This window comes from Rutidosis leptorrhynchoides, chromosome 1, assembly GCF_046630445.1.
Source record: "Rutidosis leptorrhynchoides isolate AG116_Rl617_1_P2 chromosome 1, CSIRO_AGI_Rlap_v1, whole genome shotgun sequence".
NCBI classification, from domain to species: domain Eukaryota; kingdom Viridiplantae; phylum Streptophyta; class Magnoliopsida; order Asterales; family Asteraceae; genus Rutidosis; species Rutidosis leptorrhynchoides.
In genome coordinates, this window is record NC_092333.1 from 413,875,488 (window position 1) to 413,895,351 (window position 19,864).

Genomic DNA, 19,864 nt, shown 5'->3' on the forward strand with positions numbered 1-19,864 from the left:
TGGGTAATTTGATTAATTTGATATTAATGTGATTAAATATCTCCGTAGTATTTAGTGTTTATTATATGAATTATGTGGTTTTTTTATTTTATTTTATCATCTATAAGCTTATGATCTTGGAGGACCCGTATAAGAGATTTAATGTGTGGATTTGTTTTCGTTACAGGAGATATTAACAATTCCTATGGCTTAAAGGGATTTGTAGTGCTCAAAAGCTTTCGAATAGGTAATACACGTTTTGATTTTTCTCATATAATCTTAATGTTTTGAACAAATTTTCACCTCGTCAGACCGTCTTTACCGACTTGGCTTTTGAGTTGTTGGCATTGAATTTCATTTGAGACTTAATGTATATAATTCATTGATTTTTAGGTGTTGTTTGGAATTTTGTTGATGGAATTGATGCCGCACAGGAAACACTTCTTGATAGTAGTTAAACGGAAGTAACCAAAAAACGTTTGTACAGTTTTGATAGTAATCTATCACTTAGGAACTTTGTAACTTTTAAATGTTGTATGTAAATTATTATGTATGTAATCAAACGAACAATTTTCAGCAGCGTAGCGCGACCCCATTAATCTTGTTTACACCAACACTTATATATATATATATATTTTTTATTTTGTAAATAAAGCTATCTACATTTTTAATTGATTTTTGAAAAACAATTTTTGAAAGTGGTATCACCTAAGAATCGTAGATTCACCCACAGATCATTCATATCGATTTAATCTAAACAAGGGTCCAAAATGACAAAAATTCAAAACACGAGGGGCCTCAAGGACCGATACACCTTTCGAATTTTTACACACTAAAATAGTAAAATGTATAACCGTATTTCATGAACTGCTAAACAAGCCCTAACATCCGTTCTTCCTCTTCGATCTGTTAATATCACTGATCTCGGATTCCGATCTTCTATCAACAATGGCGATGGCACCCGATGTCTTATTTAACCTACGAAACAATTTCTACTTAGGTGCATTTCAAGCTGCAATCAACAATAGCGATATCGCAGGCTTAACAGAAGATGATTCAATCGAACGAGATTGCCTTGTGTATAGATCTTACATCGCGCTCGGAAGCTATCAGGTTTTCAATTTCATCGTTTTGTATCTATACACTTACTCATTTTTGTTTAATTTTTTCTTAATTGATGTGTGATAATTGATTTGATCTTTTATAGCTTGTGATTAACGAAGTTAATTCATCTGCGGCGACATCTCTCCAGGCTGTAAAATTGCTCGCGTTGTATCTGTCAAGTCCTGATAACAAGGTGAAATTTGTGTAGATCGATTTAGTTAGATGTTTTGATTGATAAATGTCTGTGTAAACGCGAAGTTGCAGTTTTACTGTAGACCAGGTTGGAGAATTTAGATCTTGGGAGATCTCGTTTGGACATTTTTTGGGAGATTTCGGCATCTCGGAAAAATCTCGGGAGATCTCGGAAGTTGACTTACGTTGACTTTTTAGTTTTTCTAATATAAGTATTGATAAAAATAAATTAATATATGTATGTTTATATACATATTTAGGATATTTTACAAGAAAATCCTTGAAATGAGCAAGAAAATTTGAGATTTTACAAGAAAATTCGAAAAATGAGCGAGAAAATCCGAGAAAACGTGCCTTTGACTAAGTTTGACCCCGTTGACCGAGAAATTTCGGGGATTGGACATCTCGTCTCGGCTGCCTTCCAAAAATGAGATCTCGGGGAGAAATAACGAAATTTACAACACTGACTGTAGATAGTTATGTCTGTCGAGTAAGGTATCTTTTTATGAAATGAAAAATGGAGGATATAGAAACAGGACACTGGGAGATGGTTACACAATTGAAGATATCAGATGTGTGTATAGTGGAAAGGAGCATGAATGATGCTAATGTATATTAGTGCATGTATTTGTGCTGTTATTTCATATATCATATGAAGTTATGGACGATTTATCTTATTCATAATTATTATGTGGTTTTTGTTTTTGATAGGAATTTGCTATCTCTAGTATACGGGAGTGGTTGGGTGATGCTGCCATTGGGAACAATCCGATACTCAGGCTTATTGCTGGAACCATATTCATGCACGAGCAAGACTACAACGAGGCACTCAAATACACAAATGCTGGGGGGAGTATGGAACTGTTGAGTGTTACTCTATCTCTTCACTAAATTTGCTTACATAGTTATATTTGTATACATGCCAACCATATAATGAGGTGTTCTGTTAATACTTTACAATTAACCTTTCTAACTGAGTTGCAAGAAGCCCCTAATTGATTCAATTGGCATATATATAATTATATATATATTTGTATTATCAATATTATTAATTATCAATTAGCATTTGTCTCTACTAAACTAAGATAATGTCAAACAAGATTATAACAGCAACTTTTGGAGAAGTTCTTCATGCCATATCTTATCCGTCCTCTATTTACTTGTCTGGGCATTTGGCATAAGAATGATGCCAATTAGGAATTGGAATTGTAATGCATATGTAGCACGCTACTTGACACTAATTTGTATAAACCCTATGACTCTATGAGTATGTAAGTTGAAAGAGTTTATTAGACAACCCTTTTGATGAAAGACAAAAAAATTTAAAAGCATAATGAGATTGACCATCACCACTGTACTAAGGTATACTATCTAGATTTATGTACTGGCATTGAGCAATCTTAATTTCTAAGCATGCCGTTAATTACATTTTTCCTGGAAGAAAATAGAATTGAAAGTGGAACCAAATAACCATACACGATAATAAATATGTAAGTATTTAAACTAACAATCTTATGGACAAATGTGACTGCTAAACAAGGTTGTAGGTGCATCTTTTAAGAACATTCTTACTCTTATAAAGAAGAAAAGAAAATTGAATTCAGTTATTTCTAGTTTAAGGTTTCTTTGGCCTCGTGACTTTTAAAAAGTACAGCCCTTCCGTATAGTGGTAGTTGAACAGTCTGGTAAGCTCAAACCAGGCGCCCACGAACTGTTAGGAATCGTAGGCTCTTATTATCCTCATTCAGATTAGGTGTGTTGTGATTCTAGGTTTCAATATCATATATCGCTATAGGATGTGAGGTGATAGCTGTTATTGTGTTATATTCTTGTAAAAATAACGTGAACAAGTTGGGTTCCTCTGGCAATATGTATAATGTGATGAAAATATAAATATGCATCATTGTGGAGTTAGTAAAACGGCTGAAATGCTGGTATTGCAAACTGAATTTATGAAGCTTTCTGCAGGTTTTGGTATGCCTATTAGATACTATCAATATCTTTCGCTATTGATTCATGTTAGACAAATTTTCCTTAAAGATTAAGAATCCTTGTCCTAATGCTTTATATTCTTTTCAGTTATGCCTTGAATGTCCAAATTTTTCTCAAGATGCATAGAGCAGATTATGCTGAGAAGCAATTGAGAGTTATGCAACAGATTGATGAGGACCACACGCTGACTCAACTTGCTACTGCATGGGTTAATTTGGCTGTGGTACATATTCTTCTGTTCAGGTCATTTATACCATAATTACCATTTTCTTACTCAGTTACTTGTACCATTTTGTGTAAATTAGGGTGGTTCAAAGATACAGGAAGCTTATCTCATATTACAGGACTTTTCTGAGAAGTACCAAATTACTAATCTGATACTCAATGGGAAGGCTGTATGCTGCATGCACATGGGAAATTTTGATGAAGCTGAATCATTATTGCTTGAAGCATTGAATAAGGTAAATCTCCAACTAACTTGATATACCAGATGTGGCTAATTTGACACATTGTATTTATAAGTGGGTTGATTTAGGTTCTGCTTTCTCTTGAACGGGTCATTAGTCCCTTTTTAGCCAAAAGATGAATGTATCAAATGGGTCGAGTTGAAAGTCGCCCAAAGTCTATTTTGAATACATACCAGCCCATTTTGACCCACACTGAAACTCTGAAAGTGACTTGTTCCATGACTTCCATCCCACCTAGTTGGCTTGTCATCTAACCCACACATCTTGCTACCTATAGTTTCGTGTGTCACTCAATCAAATAACTAAAACTGAATACATTTTTCTATTTCTTTGGCTATATATACATTATGTTTTCTTTCGAAATTATAATAAGATATGTCATTATGTCACATGTTATGTTCTTTCAGATCTGCTCGTTTGTTGAGTTCACTTGTCTTATCTAATTTGCTTTTCTTGATTCACACTTGTTTCGTACCTATATATAACACCTACTGCATCTAATTAGTTTGCACGTTATACTTTCTAAATATATCTTTTGATGCACTGATACAGGATGCAAAGGATCGAGAAACACTGGCTAATCTTGTTGTATGCAGTCTTCATCTTGGTAAATCGGCTTCACGGCTTTTAAGGTATGGAGATCACATCTTTCTATTATCTGATTGTAATAAACTCTCTGATTTGTGACTAGAATCTCGTTACAAGTCGGTATTAGTGAAGTTTGAGTACAATCCTTTCCATGTATTTGAATGTAGCTATGAATCTAAATTGATGAACCCTACATTTGCATTTTCACATTTGTTAAAACTAATTTTAGGGGTTTAGTATTGAAAACTAGCTACTTACCTACGCTACTTCTGGGTAAAAATGTCATTGAGTATAAATGTAACAATTATAAAACATGGGACATGCTTAAAAGTATATTTCATCTTAGCCACAAAGGTATCTTTATACACACTAAGACTAAGGTTTCGTTTGTTTTTCATTGTGCAAAACTTATATGTCTGTGCGCTCGTAGATGTTTTTACTGTAAACCGTTTGTTTTTGTTAAGATATAAGATAAAATAATGTATGTTTTGTTCTGGACTTAGAAATATGCTTCTCAGTGATCCAGGCACAAAAACAAATAGTCTTTGATGTCTTTAGACAACATCATCTCTTCTCTACATATGTGGTTTAAAGACAAAAACATCTTAAAAAACAAACATAACCTAATATCAACCAAGAAGTTCTTGAAAAAATTATCTGGTAAAGCAATTATCACTTCAACCGAACTAGATCATCATCATAGTTTTGGATGTTTATGATAGTGTCTTCTGTCTAACATCATTATGTTCCTTGATTTACCCCCAATAAAATAACGTTGTTCCTTGCCTTTTGCTTTATTTTCTTTGGTATGTTGTCTCCGCTTGTTCAAAACAAAATATGTTTCATTTTTTCTATATGTACCATTAAGATGCAAAAGTCACAAGAAACTATCTGATAGATCATTGATGGAACATGTATCATGATGAAGATATAATGTCTAGCCTTTTCAAATTTATCTTTGATTTACTTTCCTCGAGTGCGGGTAATTTAGGAAAATACAGAAACCGCTACTCTTGTTATGTGGTTCTGTTACTCATTCATCATTTGTCATCATCTTGTAATTAGGAAGATGAATTGTAGAGGTAGCTATTTATACCTGTTACTTTTGAATGGGGTCAATTAGGCTATGTTTGTATCTCAAACGGGTCAGCGGGGTAAAATAATAAACCAGCTAAAGAGGAACTAGGGCTATAGTTGTCCCAAGCGTGCTTCTAAAGGCATTAAACCTTCTATCTAAATCATTCTTCTATAAAAATCAAATTGTATTGAGGTGTTCACAAACTAATGATAAGTTATAAAGTTTTGGACAAAACGTATTTCGAGTCAGTTTACACCTGTTACCTAATCTGTGCCCCAATCTGTCACTTTTGGCCACCTGTAAATAGTAACAGGATTAGCATTAATCTTACTGAAGCTGACCTTCTTATGTTTGCTCTTGCAGCCAATTGAAACTGGCAGATCCTGAACACATGCTACTTAAACGGGGATCAACGGCAGAAGAGAGTTTCGACAGGGCAATACAAACTGTTGGTTGATCAATGGTCGTGATCATTGGTACTGTTTTAAAGTTTTTTGATGTCTTATAGATCATGTTTCTGTAAACAACATTAAACCCACAGTATTTTTGTTGAGATATAATCCATGTAACAGATTTTGTGTTAGATTGCGAATTGCATCTTTTGCTCTCATAACAATTTCATGAAGTTTAATTTCTCTAGTTGATGATTAATGTGATAAAAAGGGATGCTTCTTTTTTCTTCTTGCCTTTTTAATGTGAATGCAATATATATATTAAGCAAGACATGTTTCCATAATCCTGCACAAAGTTTAGACAATACATCAATGTCTATACAATTGCAGGAGTGTTTCTGTTGTAAAAAAATTTAAAAAGGTTTTAAGGTGAATGCAAATGATCATTACATACAAATTATATGCCATAAAATTAAGGTGGTGTTTGTTTTTTAAGATATTTTTATCTGATGATCTCTAGATCATATCTAGATCATATCTGAAAAGAAGATGTAGCGTAAAGATCTATGCTGAATAATAATGATGATTGTTTTTTAAATGTGCAAAATAACTTGATTATATTTGTTTTTATGTTTGCAGAATAACTTAATTCTATCTGCAGTACTCATATTTCTAGGTCTACGAGTCTGCAAACAGAATAAGACATTATTTTATCTTATTTCTTCAGAAAAACAAGCAGTTCAAAAATCCACGGACGCGCAAACCTAAGACATAATAAACTGTAAACACCATTTTAAAAATTGAAGATCTAAAACTCTACTAACTATATAATCCATAAAGTTGAATCTTCTTACATATAATAGCAGCATATAATAATGAAACTACAACCAACATTATTCAGATCTCTCATGGGTTGCTCTCATACACCTTCAACCCTAACCCAACAAATAATAAAAGATCAATAGCCCTTCCCGAATAAGAAACCAATTTTTACAACTTTTAATGCATAACATACTAGTCATTATAACGATAACCTTGCTCCTGGCCAAAATCGAGGGTAACCATAACCAGCTTCGACGACACCATGTTAATCACAAGACAGAATGTGCATTAACTCCTCATTTCCTATAAGTAAAAAAATCATAACGAATCTAATGGATAACTTTTAAAGCAAAGCCTTTGCGGGCCCGTATCCATTAAGATGCAACTTCTGCCACCTCCATGCAACTTTTAAACTCTTTTCAAGATCTGTGTATTGTGCTGACCAGTTAAGTTCACGAAGTATTTTTGATGGATCACTGAACACTTCAGCATAATCACCAGGACGACGTGGCAAATAATCAACTTTTATAGCCACCCCGGTTGCCTTTTTACAAGCTTCTACAAACTCCTTAACTGATCTACCTCGTCCTGTACCAACATTGTAGATTCCAACTTCTCCGGGTTGGGCTTTCTCGAGAGCTTTTACGTGAGCATCCACTAGATCGGTAACGTCGATGTAGTCACGTACGCATGTTCCATCTGTTGTTTTATAGTCTGTTCCTCGAACCTGTATCATATAAGCAACCGTGATATGAGTCAACGTCTCAAAACTTGTGCAGGCGAAACAGGTTCAGGATGGTTATTATGATTTTAAATGACAAAAATCCAAATCAATATATTCGACTATAAACTGTGTCACGTCAAATGTCCAATGAGGTAAGATCGGAAGAAACTAACCTTTAGTCCGCTGGTAATTCCGCGAGCTGCATCGAAGCATGCACCGGATATTCTTCCATGTTCACGTAATTCTGGTCTTGGTGCCTCTCCTAACCTTCCATCTGGATCTGATCCTATCACATTAAAGTATCTGCAAATCGAAGAAAGATGAAATAAGAACTCCATACGTTTTCTATTGAGTTATTAATCAAAAGTTTTCAAGCATTCAATATTTATCAAAGTTTACCTAACACTCTATTGTATGTACAACTTTCAATCATGTGGACTAACTTTATCAATATTGTATGTATCTGACATCTAATGACTTGTAAACCATAAATGGTGGCACCGGTTGAAGTCATCGATACACATTATCAATATTTAAGAGTTTGATACACGCTATCGAACTTCTAACGTTGTATCATATAAATTCAGATACATTATAGAACACCCAAACCCAATATTTTTCAAGGTCAACGGAAGGTTTTCCCTGTCTCAGAGTACCCTGGGACTCAAGATGTACACGGTCTAATTGAATTATCCCGTATCCATTTCTAACCTTTTCCTTGACCACCCCCAAGATATGTGTTGCTAGTGAGGTTGAACCTGAGACCTCATGAATATTAAGACTCCAACCACTCGGAATGGTTTATTATACAACGCTTTTATCAATTAACCTGTTACCCAATACAAGGACCCAAATATTGCACCACGTTTAGCAACTACGTATATAGATACAGACATGCTAACCTTAAGATCATGACCGCCATGTCTGAGTTTTTATGGAAATCCAAGATAATATCTTCTGACATCTTCTTGGCTTTTCCATATGGGTTAATTGGGTTCTGGTATACACAATAAAGAACACAATCTGTTAATTATGATGAATAGATGATACACATTGTATCGTAAACAAGCCTAATTTATACCCAAGAGTACCTGAGGGGTTTCTTCGGTAATAGGCATTTTATCTGGCTCCCCGTAAGTCGCACATGTACTCGAGTAGATTAAAGTATTCACATTATGTGCTGCCATAGCCTCTAATACTACCAACGTATTCGAGGTGATGTTGTGGTAATATCTGCATTATGACAAAAATGCAAATTAGGCACGCATCAACAATCACCTAAAGTGCATTACGAAAAAAATTGCAGATGGACCCATATTCATTTACAGTATAGTTATTATAATATTTAGTTTGATTTGAATACAATAAAATAATAGGATAGAAAAGAAAATGTTCGTGTATCAGACGAATCCAACCCGAACCCAATTTGTCATGCACCGGATAAATACCGATCAGCCAACACATCCAATTTGCCCCCTTTCACTGATTCAACTATACTGTAAATAAAAATGGGGCCCACCTAAATTCAAGGCCATACTTACTTTAGGGGATCAAGAGTACTTTCCCCAACATATGCGACCGCTGCAAAGTGCATCACCGCATCAAATGCATTTTCCGAGAAGATTTTATTTACCTGAATTTTTTTTATCAAGGAAACAATACATGCATATATGGTTGTTTGTGCAATGAATATTACTTCAATACATATCATGTTTTAAGTCTACGTTTCAAAGGATACCGCTTTCGGATCCCCCAAGTCTGCGTAAATGAATTGAAGTCTTCCCGGTTCTGGAAATAGAGATTGAAGAACTTTAACTGCACCTAGGTTTCCACGAGAGAGATTATCCTATCATACAAAAAAAAAAAAAACATTATGTATTAGCCAATAATCACATAATATATATGCACACATAGTTATGCATATATATGGATATAGATATAGATAGATGCACACTTAGTTATTAAAACATGAAAATCACATAATCAAGTACTTCAAGTGCTTTAAAATGGACATGATGAACCCATTCCGCCAAAGAAATACATTAGGCCCACCTATATATTTTTTTCTTTTTCATAAATTTGGAGTTTTGTAACTCAACTATTAGCACCTCATCAATAAAATTAAGTATATTTAATTAAACTTAAATCAGAATTAGATTAGATAGATACCACTATAGTGACACGGTAAGAGTCTTTTAGAAGGCGTAATGAAGCATGAGAACCGATATAGCCGGCACCTCCAGTTACTAAGACATGAGTAATCCCCGATTCATGACGAGAGAACTTCAAAAAAAGAAAAAATACAAATCGTCAGGTACTCAAAACTATGACAAATTATCATTACAAAATACAAATATAAATATATAAGTTCTATTTAATTAAACTCATGCTTTATAAGACCCCTTTAAACTTAAAATTAGAGGAGAAAGAAAGTTGAAAACAGATAACCAAAAAAAGGTGCAGTATCTCTTTACTTACTGGACTCGGGGAGCTTAACGTTGGCGATATCTTGATTATCGTGATGCATATTGCTATAAGACAAGCAGCAACAATAATTTTTCGTACAACACCACTCTTCTTCACTGGATCCACAAAATCCATTCCTAACAATCAGAGCAAATGAATATTTCAAACACTATAAAATAATTATGTTACTAAGTATTGTAGACCAGAAATAATAATTTATTTCAAGTCAATGGTTTATGTTTATATCAAGTCAATGGTTTGCAACGAAGATGAAAAAGTCAAAGAGAAACATTCTACACCCAATTACAAGAATAAAAGGACGATAAGATTAGATTAGATGGATAACAAATTAACAATCAATATTAAGATATTTAGTAATTGAAATTAAAATTATTATGTTACCTCCTAATGAATTCGGCCTGTTTGGCCGCTGAGTTCTTGGTTTTAACATTTACAGATGAACTCCACTTCTCTGAAACAAAGTTTAGTAATAAATTGTGTTATAATCACAACAATAACATTGAAAAGAAACTCAAAAGAAGATCATAATTCACAAGGCATAACAATAGGTCAATCAAGTTAAGTAAACATCAGCATAATTATTGAAGATCATAACATTTATTTATTTTATATAAATTTTAAACAACCATATAAAGATGATAATGGGAAGAAAAAAAAGCTGTAATGTTGTATATACAAGAAGAATTAGGTCAAATACTAACTTTTTATTATAATGGAGCAAATGGGGTACCTCAAAAAGACAAGATCTATGAACTTAAGTGTATACAAAAAATGCAGGAACAAATAACATTATAAAGAGAGCAAAAAGTGTTCATTCAAACTCAAACCAACACTCATAATATCACACAATTGAGTAAAATATCAGAAAAGGGTAAAGCTGGTTATATTTATAAAAAAAGTTAACACCTTTAAAATTAAAAACAAACTCAAAGTGGAATAAATCACAAATTGAAAATATAAGTCATCAATCACATTAATCAGTAAGATCACTGCATTTTAAATCAAGACTTACATCAAACTCAAATTCAGATTTCAAATACCAATAAAAGGAAAAAATTAAATTCACCCAAGAAGATGAATTTAGTGCATATGGGGTACCTTAAAACATAAAGCATGTGAATTAAGATCTATAAAGTCAGTACCTTTATATCGCCATTTAATTTAATACACATGTCACTTCAAGATTGAGTGAAATTGCATAATAGGGTCGAGGTAATTTATGTAATTAGTACTACAACACAATTATTAATTATAAATCAAGAAATAAAAAAATACAAGAAAAATACCAAAAATTGCGGAATAAGGATGGTGTTGTTGAAGGAGACAAAGGTTCTTGATTATTATTATGTGTGGGTTTTGTGCGTATACGTTTAATTTAATTTAATTAATGAATGAAAAGGGAAATAATAAATGGATGAATCTGTAATTAAATCTGTATTATGTTTTGAGATGCATACGTTAGTCGTTGTGTGGGGTAGGGTGGGGTGGGTAAATGGGTGGGGCAGTTTGACTTTTTATGTTTGTAATATGTTTGTTCGCTAAGATGTTGTTTTCAAAGTTAGATCTGATAACTCAGATCAACTAAGGGTCGCAATTCAATTAGCCGCCTCCATGGTAGTGTTTTAGTTACAAGACCATTTCGAACGGCATGTTTTTTAATTGTCATTCAAAAAACCACCATTCATGACCGTCGATGGCGTTTCATCTCCATTCGACTGTCATCCGTTTCCCATGTCATATAGAAGCAGATCTTTCGACATTGCATCTCCACTCGGTTGTCATCCATTATCCATGTCATATAGGAGCACATCCATTCAATTTAAGATATGTTGTTAAAATATCTATTTTGTCATTCATTTTTATTTGTTTTTTGACAGCGAATGGGATCACCCTGAGGACTAAATCACCCGTTGCGATCATCTCTCGTTTCGACTATGCCGATGCAACGATAATAATTCCGGCCCATCACTGCTCGGGAGAAAACCTTGAAACCGATCCAAGGGCACGGCCAAGTAAAACCCCCTCCCCTTTAAACCACCACCCCCCAAACGATATGGGAAATGTGTCATGGGTGGATACTTCATGGCAGAGATAAAATTGTGTTTTTAATATGTAGCCAACATGAGTCGAACTCCTGAAATATGAAATTAATTAGCATCCTAAACAAAATAAGTGAAAGAAGAAATTATAAGTAAATATTTTGGTGACTTCAACAACATGGAAATTTGACGACTTGACCGACTCTTAGAGTCTAAATTAAATTTTCAGGCAGGATCTAAAACCCATGAAAATTTGATTTTACCATTTTCATGGTATCTCAATTTTTTTTTTTTTCCTACATATTGGCCGGAGGTCCACTCGGAAGCAATATGTCTATCCATCGAATAGAGAGGGATGACTTTCTCTACTTTTGAGAGTATTTTCACTCTGAGTGGAGAAATGACTTGTCTTTATTCTCGGATAGGGGAATGATTGTCTACATCTCACCTCCCCCATACATCACTTATGTGGTTTTGAATTTTGTTGTTATTGTTGTTGTTTTGGTGACTTACATATATAAAAGGGTGCCATTGGACTTTTAGTGATATTTTATTGTTATTTTGGGTAAAAGACATTTATTTTGAAACATATATAAGTAGTAATGTGGCTCTGTTTATGGGACGGAGGAAGTACTTTAAAAAAAATTAATATATTCTCACACCGTTTAATACTATAAATATTGTATCATCTCATCTCATTTTTTATAAACTTTCACACTAATTTCTATCTTTTTTTTATAAACTTACCCCTCGAATTTTCAAATACCTCATATACCGGAAGAAGAAGTTGAAAACCCCGATCCCAAAAACCAACCCGTACCTGAAGCACAAGATGTACCCACAACCGAAGATCCAAAAGGAAAAAAGTACACCAAAAACAAGCTTGGTCCAATGCTGTAACAACCCAAATTTCCAACAGAGAAGGAACGATGTCCCTGAAAGAAGGAACGACGTTATAAAAGCTAGAACGACGTCCCAGAATCAAAGAATGACGTTGTATAACGAAGAAAAATGTAAAAAGTTGAACCTAACATGTTTGGAGCAGTTTGGGGAACGACGTCCCTATATGTGGAACGACGTTCCTGAATGTTTGGTGGAACGACGTTCCTTATCCTGGAGCGGCGTTCCTATTGCCAGATCAGATTTTTAAACTCGTTTTTGGGGGTTTTAAATGAGGGGCATTTAGGTCTTTTCACTTATGGACGAGCTTATAGCTGGTGATCTGATCCTAAACTCATTCATATCTCATTTCTCACCCACTCAAACTATCTCATCTCTTTTAAAGTGAAAAACCCTAGCTTTAGAGAGAGAAAGCTTAGATTAAGGAAAAAGGTGGCGTTTTCTACTCAAATTGGTTGTACTTTTCGGAAGATCCATTGCTAGGCTACGAATTAGTGTTGTGGTAAGTCTCAAATCCGAATTTCATTTGTGTAAATTGATATTCAAGTTAGGGTTTGAACTTGCATGTTCATGAGAAACCCATCTAGCTCACAAATGGGTGTTCGAAGCTAGTTGTGGGTATTGTTGACCCTTGTTGGTGAGTTTTGTGTTAGAGAACGTTTTGTCCATGTTAGGGCTTGTAATTTGAGTATAATCACTAATATTGGTGATTATGTTGGTGTTGGAACTCAAATGGGTGTGTTTGGAAGCTTGATTTTGAAAATGGGTCAAAATTAGAGTTTGTGAGTTGATTTGGAGAAGACAAGTATTTAACACCTGTGATTTGATCTTGTTGTTGTTATAGGACCATTTTCACTAGTATTAGTGATTATTGGTTAGTTTGGGCACGAGTTGTGCTTGGAGGTGCAATTGGGTCATAATTGCACCAAGTGTCAATTTGGGTTGGTTTGTAATTCATCCAAATTGTGTTGTTTGTTTATGTGATAAATGGAATAGGTACTTTCCATTGACGGATTGCGGATTTGGCATTGCATTCATCAAGGTGACAAGGTGAGTGTAAATATATTATATGCATATGTATCCGTAGGATGGGTGCGGGTGGGGTAGAGTGATCCTTGTGCGTTCGGGTTCACTTTACATGTGTATGGGATGATGGACCCCGTGAGTTTCGGGTCCACTTGGCACGTTTGTACGTTTTGGGTTACCACCCTTGAGGTAGTGAATCACGTGTGTTTTCGGATTCATTTTGGCATGAGTAAGCCAACTCCGTTGATGTTGTTGAGGTGATTTGGGAAGTGAATCACGTGTGTTTTCGGATTCACAATGTCGCGTGTGTTTTCGGACATTCCCATTGTGGTTGTATTGGCTTAGGGTAGTGAATCTTGTGTGTTTTCGGATTCACTAGGGCGCGTGTGTTTTTGACCAACCCCAGTTGTAGTTGAGGTGAAGGTAGTGAATCGCGTGTGTTTTCGGATTCACTAGGGAGCGTGTGTTTTCGGCCAACCTTCATGTGGTTAAGGTTAAGGGGTTAACCTTGGGGTACTTTTATATATATATATATATATATATATATATATATATATATATATATATATATATATATATATATATATATATATATATATATATATATATATATATATATATATATATATATATATATATATATATATTGTTGTGTTTGTAGCTAATCTTGCGGATTTGACATGGTGGTACGTAGTGTATAGCTTGCTCAGTTACACATGGTCATGGTATGTGATAATGCTAAAAGCGAACACATATTTCATAGCATTACCATTCCAGAAAGACAAGCTTTTAGTTGCAATTGTTCTATTTCCAAGTGATAATCGTTTAAATAATAAAATGTGAAGACGGAAGACAGAAACGACGATTTGAAGACGCAAATGACCAGAACGCTCAAGCGTACAAGTTACAATCCAAGTGGTACTATTTATTGATGAATAACGTCTAAAAATTGACAAGAGTACAAGCCGCGAAACGTAAAGTACAAGATTTCAAAGCATACGAAAAGACGTTCGAAAATCCGGAACCGAGACATAAACCGAGCATCAACGCGCAAGTCAACGGAGCTAAAATTACAAGTCAACTATGCACAAGAATATAATATAATATATAAATAATTCATATAATAAGAATAATAATAAATAACAAAAAGTTGATAATTAAGCATAGTTAAAGGATCAAAGTGAAAATATTTCAATCAATAATTCAATTCAGTGAATTGAATTATCGTTAGCTACCTTTCTAGCTAACTTTTCACCTTGCTACAGTAATTCACTTTGCCTATAAAATGAAATTCACGGAGACAGCAAATATCACCAATTCACACACCCTTCACCTCTTTTCTTTCTTCTGTAAGAATAATATTTATATTTATATTTATAATATTAAGTTTAATTTAAGATTAATAATAATTGGGTTATTGTAAGAAATGTTTTACGGTTTTTAAGTCAAAACTCTGTCCGTGTAACGCTACGCAATAAATAATCATTGTAAGTTATGTTCAACCTTTTTAAATTAATGTCTCGTAACTAAGTTATTATTATGCTTATTCAAGTCGAAGTAATCGTGATGTTGGACTAAATATTAAGACGGAGTTATTGAACTTTGGACCATAATTAGGGTTTGGACAGAAGACCGACACTTGTGGAAATTGGACTATTGACTATTAATGGATGGGGGTAATTGTCTAATAGAGTGACAACTCATTTGTCGTGACCCGTCCTAATCCATCTGGACGAACACATTACATTTGGTTACATCGCGAGGTTCTGACCTCTATATGATACATTTTACAAACATTGCATTCGTTTTTAAAAGACAAACTTTCATCACATCGAAAGTTGACAGGCATGCATACCATTTCAGAATATATCCAACTATAATTGACTTAATAATAATCTTGATGAACTCAATGACTCGAATGCAACGTCTTTTGAAATGTGTCATGAATGATTCCAAGTAATATCTCTAAAATGAGCAAATGCACAGCGGAAGATTCCTTTAATACCTGATAATAAACATGCTTTCAAGTGTCAACCAAAAGGTTGGTGAATTCATTAGTTTATCATAAATATTCATTTCCATCATTTTTAATAGACCACAAGATTTTCATTTTCATTTCTCATAAATATACGTCCCATGCATAGAGACAAAAATCATTCATATGGTGAACACTTGGTAACCGACATTAACAAGATGCATATAAGAATATCCCCTATCATTCCGGGAAATCCTTCGGACATGATAAAAACGAATTCGAAGTACTAAAGCATCCGGTACTTTGGATGGGGTTCGTTAGGCCCAATAAATCTATCTTTAAGATTCACGTCAATTAGTAGATCGGTTTACTAATTCTTAGGCTACCAAGCAAAAGGGGCATATTCGGCTTCGATCATTCACCCATATAATGTAGTTTCAATTACTTGTGTCTATTTCGTAAAACAGTTATAAAAGCGCATGTATTCTCAGTCCTAAAAATATATATTGCAAAAGTATTTAAAAAGGGAGCAAATGAAACTCACAATACTGTATTTTGTAGTAAAAATACATATAACGAAACTGAACAACTGAACAATGCAGGGTTGGCCTCGGATTCACGAACCTATATCATTTATATATATATATATATTAACACATGTAATGGTAATCGAATAAATTTATATATCATTATTAGTGATATAATTGTTATATTAATTAATTATATGTCTTATTAATAACTTAATTAAATATACATATTTATTTATATATTTTAAATGGAAATTTTATTATTTGTAAAAATATTAATATAGTTAGGTTATGTATTAAATATATTTTTAATATAAATAATATTTGCTTGTTTTATTATTAATAATAGGAATAATATTAATAATAATGAATAATAATAATAATAATAATAATAATAATAATAATAATAATAATAATAATAATAATAATAATAATAATAATAAGAATTAGAATAATAATAATTATATTATAGTTATACCTAAATAAAAGGAAATCCCATCATTCGACAGTTCCCAAATTAGATCGAGATTTCAGCATCACACGCAGAGAAAAAAAAATTATCATCATCGTTCAATCGATTATCAATTATCTCCATCATCTATAGATTAATCAAGTAGAAATCATCGATGCAGACAATCGATCATCATCATTCTCGTTCAATATCATCAGCAGTCTTTGTCATCATCATCGATCATCATCCATCATCAATCGATCAAGGAATCGGTTCCTGAATTGTTGAAATAGGTAATTGGTTCATTATATTTTCTTAAATTTTCTTTATCTCTATATGTAATTACTCTGTTCTTTTTAGATGATGAAACGACCCGTCCATATTACTATAAAAGCAGTACGTTACTCATTGGTCCCATAGAGAGGTATTTGACCTCTATATGATACGTTTTAGAAAATATTGCATTTGTTTCATAGAAAGCACACCATTATTATACACAATGCATGTTTTAAACAAGTGGGCGATTATTTAAGAAATAATCCCTAAAATACATCGGTTTCCAAATACTACACACGTGACGTAACAGTCGAATATAATACATGACAAAGGTTTTATTGAATGCAACACTTTATTTAAATAAAAGTATGAGACTTCATGCACAGCTTGCTCAGATAATACAACAGCTGAAGACTTTCTTAAGGACCTGAGAATAAACATGCTTAAACAGTCAACACAAAGGTTGGTGAGATATATAGGTTTAGCATTGATATAAATATAGACCACAAGATTTCATAGTTATAAATATATGTATACTCGCAAGTGTATAAAAGTATTCTATAAGTTGTTGAGCGCTTCGGTAACCATACTTAACCATTAATGTGGCATATTCCCTTTATTATGAAATCTCCCTACACTGTACCAAGTGTAGTAAAAACGAAGTACTATGCAACCGTTTACGATACTAGAGCGACTAGCCCGGTTGGGGTTGTCAAACCCGATAGATCTATCAATAGGATTCGCGCTTACATGTTCTTACAACATGTAAATATTAGTTACCAAGCTATTAGGGAAGATATGCAAGGTGGTACAACTCAACGTAGAATATATTTTAAGTACTTGTGTCCATGGCGTAAAACATAAATTACATGTATTCTCATCCCAAAATATTTTTAGAGTTTAAAAATGGGACTATATACTCACAGTAGTAAAAGTATATTAATAATAAGTTTTCAGCTTATTAAAAATATGACCGTCGTCCTTGGATTCACGAACCTATAACAATAATAACGATTCAGATAATAATACGACATATGAATAAAATAAAGCAAGTTCATAGAATACTTATATAATAATTTTTAACATTTTATGTTAGTAGTCCATTGTTAGTAGTCCTTTGTTAGTAGTCCAAAATAGTCCGAAAAGTCCAACAGTCCAATAATCGGTATATATATATATATATATATATATATATATATATATATATATATATATATATATATATATATATATAATCTTAGAATTACCCCACGACGTATTGTATACGTATTGTCTTTGCATCAATCCAGAGACGTATTGTATACGTATTGTCTTAGAATTAACTAAGACGTATTGTGTACGTATTGTCTTAGGATTTATCAAAACGTATTATATACTTATTGTGTTAGGACGTACCAAGAATATTATTATACATATATACAATCACAGAATTAACCAAGATTATAATATTTTGTTATACTACTAATAACATGTCCAAATATATATATGATATAGGAAAAGTTAACAAGGATATGGTTAATATAGTTTTCATAATATAAATTTCGTCCATACAACGTTAATTTTAGCATATTTTGTTTTGCTCGCCAAATATTCATTACAACTCCGTTTAAAGTGAATAAAATTGCTATGGATTCATTAATAAGTAATTTTACAAAACCAATTCAAAAATTTCATCTCAAGTAGTAATTTTTAGAGCTTTACCCTCTTTTTCTGTCGGTGGACAGATTTGGAAAAATCCCGGCATCCACCCAATATATGATTTTTGATAAAATACTTCCACTTTGTCTAAAATCATGAAAAAAATACTGGAAGTCTTATTTACATATATTAACATATTTATAAAGTCTTAGCCTCGAACTCAAAGTCTTAGATAGGTTTTTAATTCCCAACCCAAAACAGCCCGCTTTTTACCGAATGGAGATTAAAGGATATATGTTAAGTTTCAAGGTGTTCTTCATATGTACAAGTTATAAGTTCTTATATTAACTTAATATAACATAATAATACATATAAATAAGTGTTATTAGAGTTAATTTAGAACGATTAGATTAGTTTTTCAAACAAGCTTGGTGTTCACCAAAACAAGTTCTAGTTTTTACAAGTTTTATAAGTATAATAAGATAGCAACTATACAAGGAATTGAACAAGGATTTTGAGAAGTATTTTACCTTGATTATGAAGAGGAAATTTGCTGAGATTAAAGTATGATATGAGAGCATTCAAGTGTGTGTTTTTAGTTTAAGAAAATGTGGAGTAAAAATGAGTTAAAATGATCCTTATTTATAAGCTTATAATTTTGGCTTTTAGTGAAAATATCTAAGATAAGTTAAATTGTATTATATCATGCATGACATATTAAATTGAATAGGTCATGGATGACATATTACACAAATAATTGTAGATTTCTATTGGTATATACCAATAGTAAATACTTCTAGAAGCTGTGTATAATACGGGTAAAAATACCGTATGAATGCGAGTAGAATTCTTTGAGGAAATTGAACAAAAATATGAGTATAGCTATCCTTTATATGTATTGGTATATTATAAAGTGTATTCAATACATGTAAGGATGTATTTACACTCGTAATACATTATATGTAAATACATTTTAACATAAGTTAATTACGTCGTTTAAATAGTAATATATAATATATATATATATATATATATATATATTGTTTGAAAACTCTTTAAATTAGTAGTATGAAAATATATATATAATACTTTGTTAATATACTTAATGAGATATTTAATTATCATATTTTCAAGTTAAATATATATAAATCAATATATATACACAATAATTAAACAATTAAATCAAGTTATGACGTTCATGAATCGT

General features: G+C 32.7%; 2 protein-coding genes and 1 pseudogene across 3 annotated transcripts; 2 read left to right on the top strand and 1 right to left on the bottom strand.

Annotated features, from left to right (window-relative positions):
- The window catches only part of LOC139901812 (large ribosomal subunit protein uL16-like), a 46,983-nt pseudogene extending 46,546 nt beyond the window's left edge, over positions 1-437 (top strand).
- Positions 438-846: 409 nt separating this feature from the next.
- LOC139871887 (coatomer subunit epsilon-1-like) lies at positions 847-6,077 on the top strand. Its single transcript, XM_071859639.1, has 7 exons — positions 847-1,092; positions 1,187-1,276; positions 1,987-2,138; positions 3,355-3,490; positions 3,573-3,728; positions 4,287-4,366; positions 5,764-6,077. The coding sequence occupies exons 1-7, from the start codon at positions 928-930 to the stop codon at positions 5,855-5,857; spliced, it is 873 nt and encodes a 290-aa protein (XP_071715740.1). The 5' UTR covers positions 847-927; the 3' UTR covers positions 5,858-6,077.
- Positions 6,078-6,620: 543 nt separating this feature from the next.
- LOC139871895 (probable UDP-arabinose 4-epimerase 2) lies at positions 6,621-11,217 on the bottom strand. 2 transcript variants are annotated; one of them, XM_071859650.1, is made up of 10 exons: positions 11,112-11,217; positions 10,207-10,276; positions 9,817-9,941; positions 9,508-9,621; positions 9,077-9,184; positions 8,880-8,971; positions 8,430-8,571; positions 8,241-8,335; positions 7,512-7,641; positions 6,621-7,341 (listed from the first exon to the last, which is right to left on the bottom strand). In XM_071859650.1, the coding sequence occupies exons 2-10, from the start codon at positions 10,253-10,255 to the stop codon at positions 6,958-6,960; spliced, it is 1,239 nt and encodes a 412-aa protein (XP_071715751.1). In that variant the 5' UTR covers positions 10,256-10,276; positions 11,112-11,217; the 3' UTR covers positions 6,621-6,957. The 2 variants fall into 2 exon arrangements, with proteins under 2 accessions (XP_071715751.1, XP_071715759.1); XM_071859658.1 differs by lacking the exon at positions 11,112-11,217 and adding an exon at positions 10,968-11,077.
- Between the last annotated feature and the right edge of the window lie 8,647 nt (positions 11,218-19,864).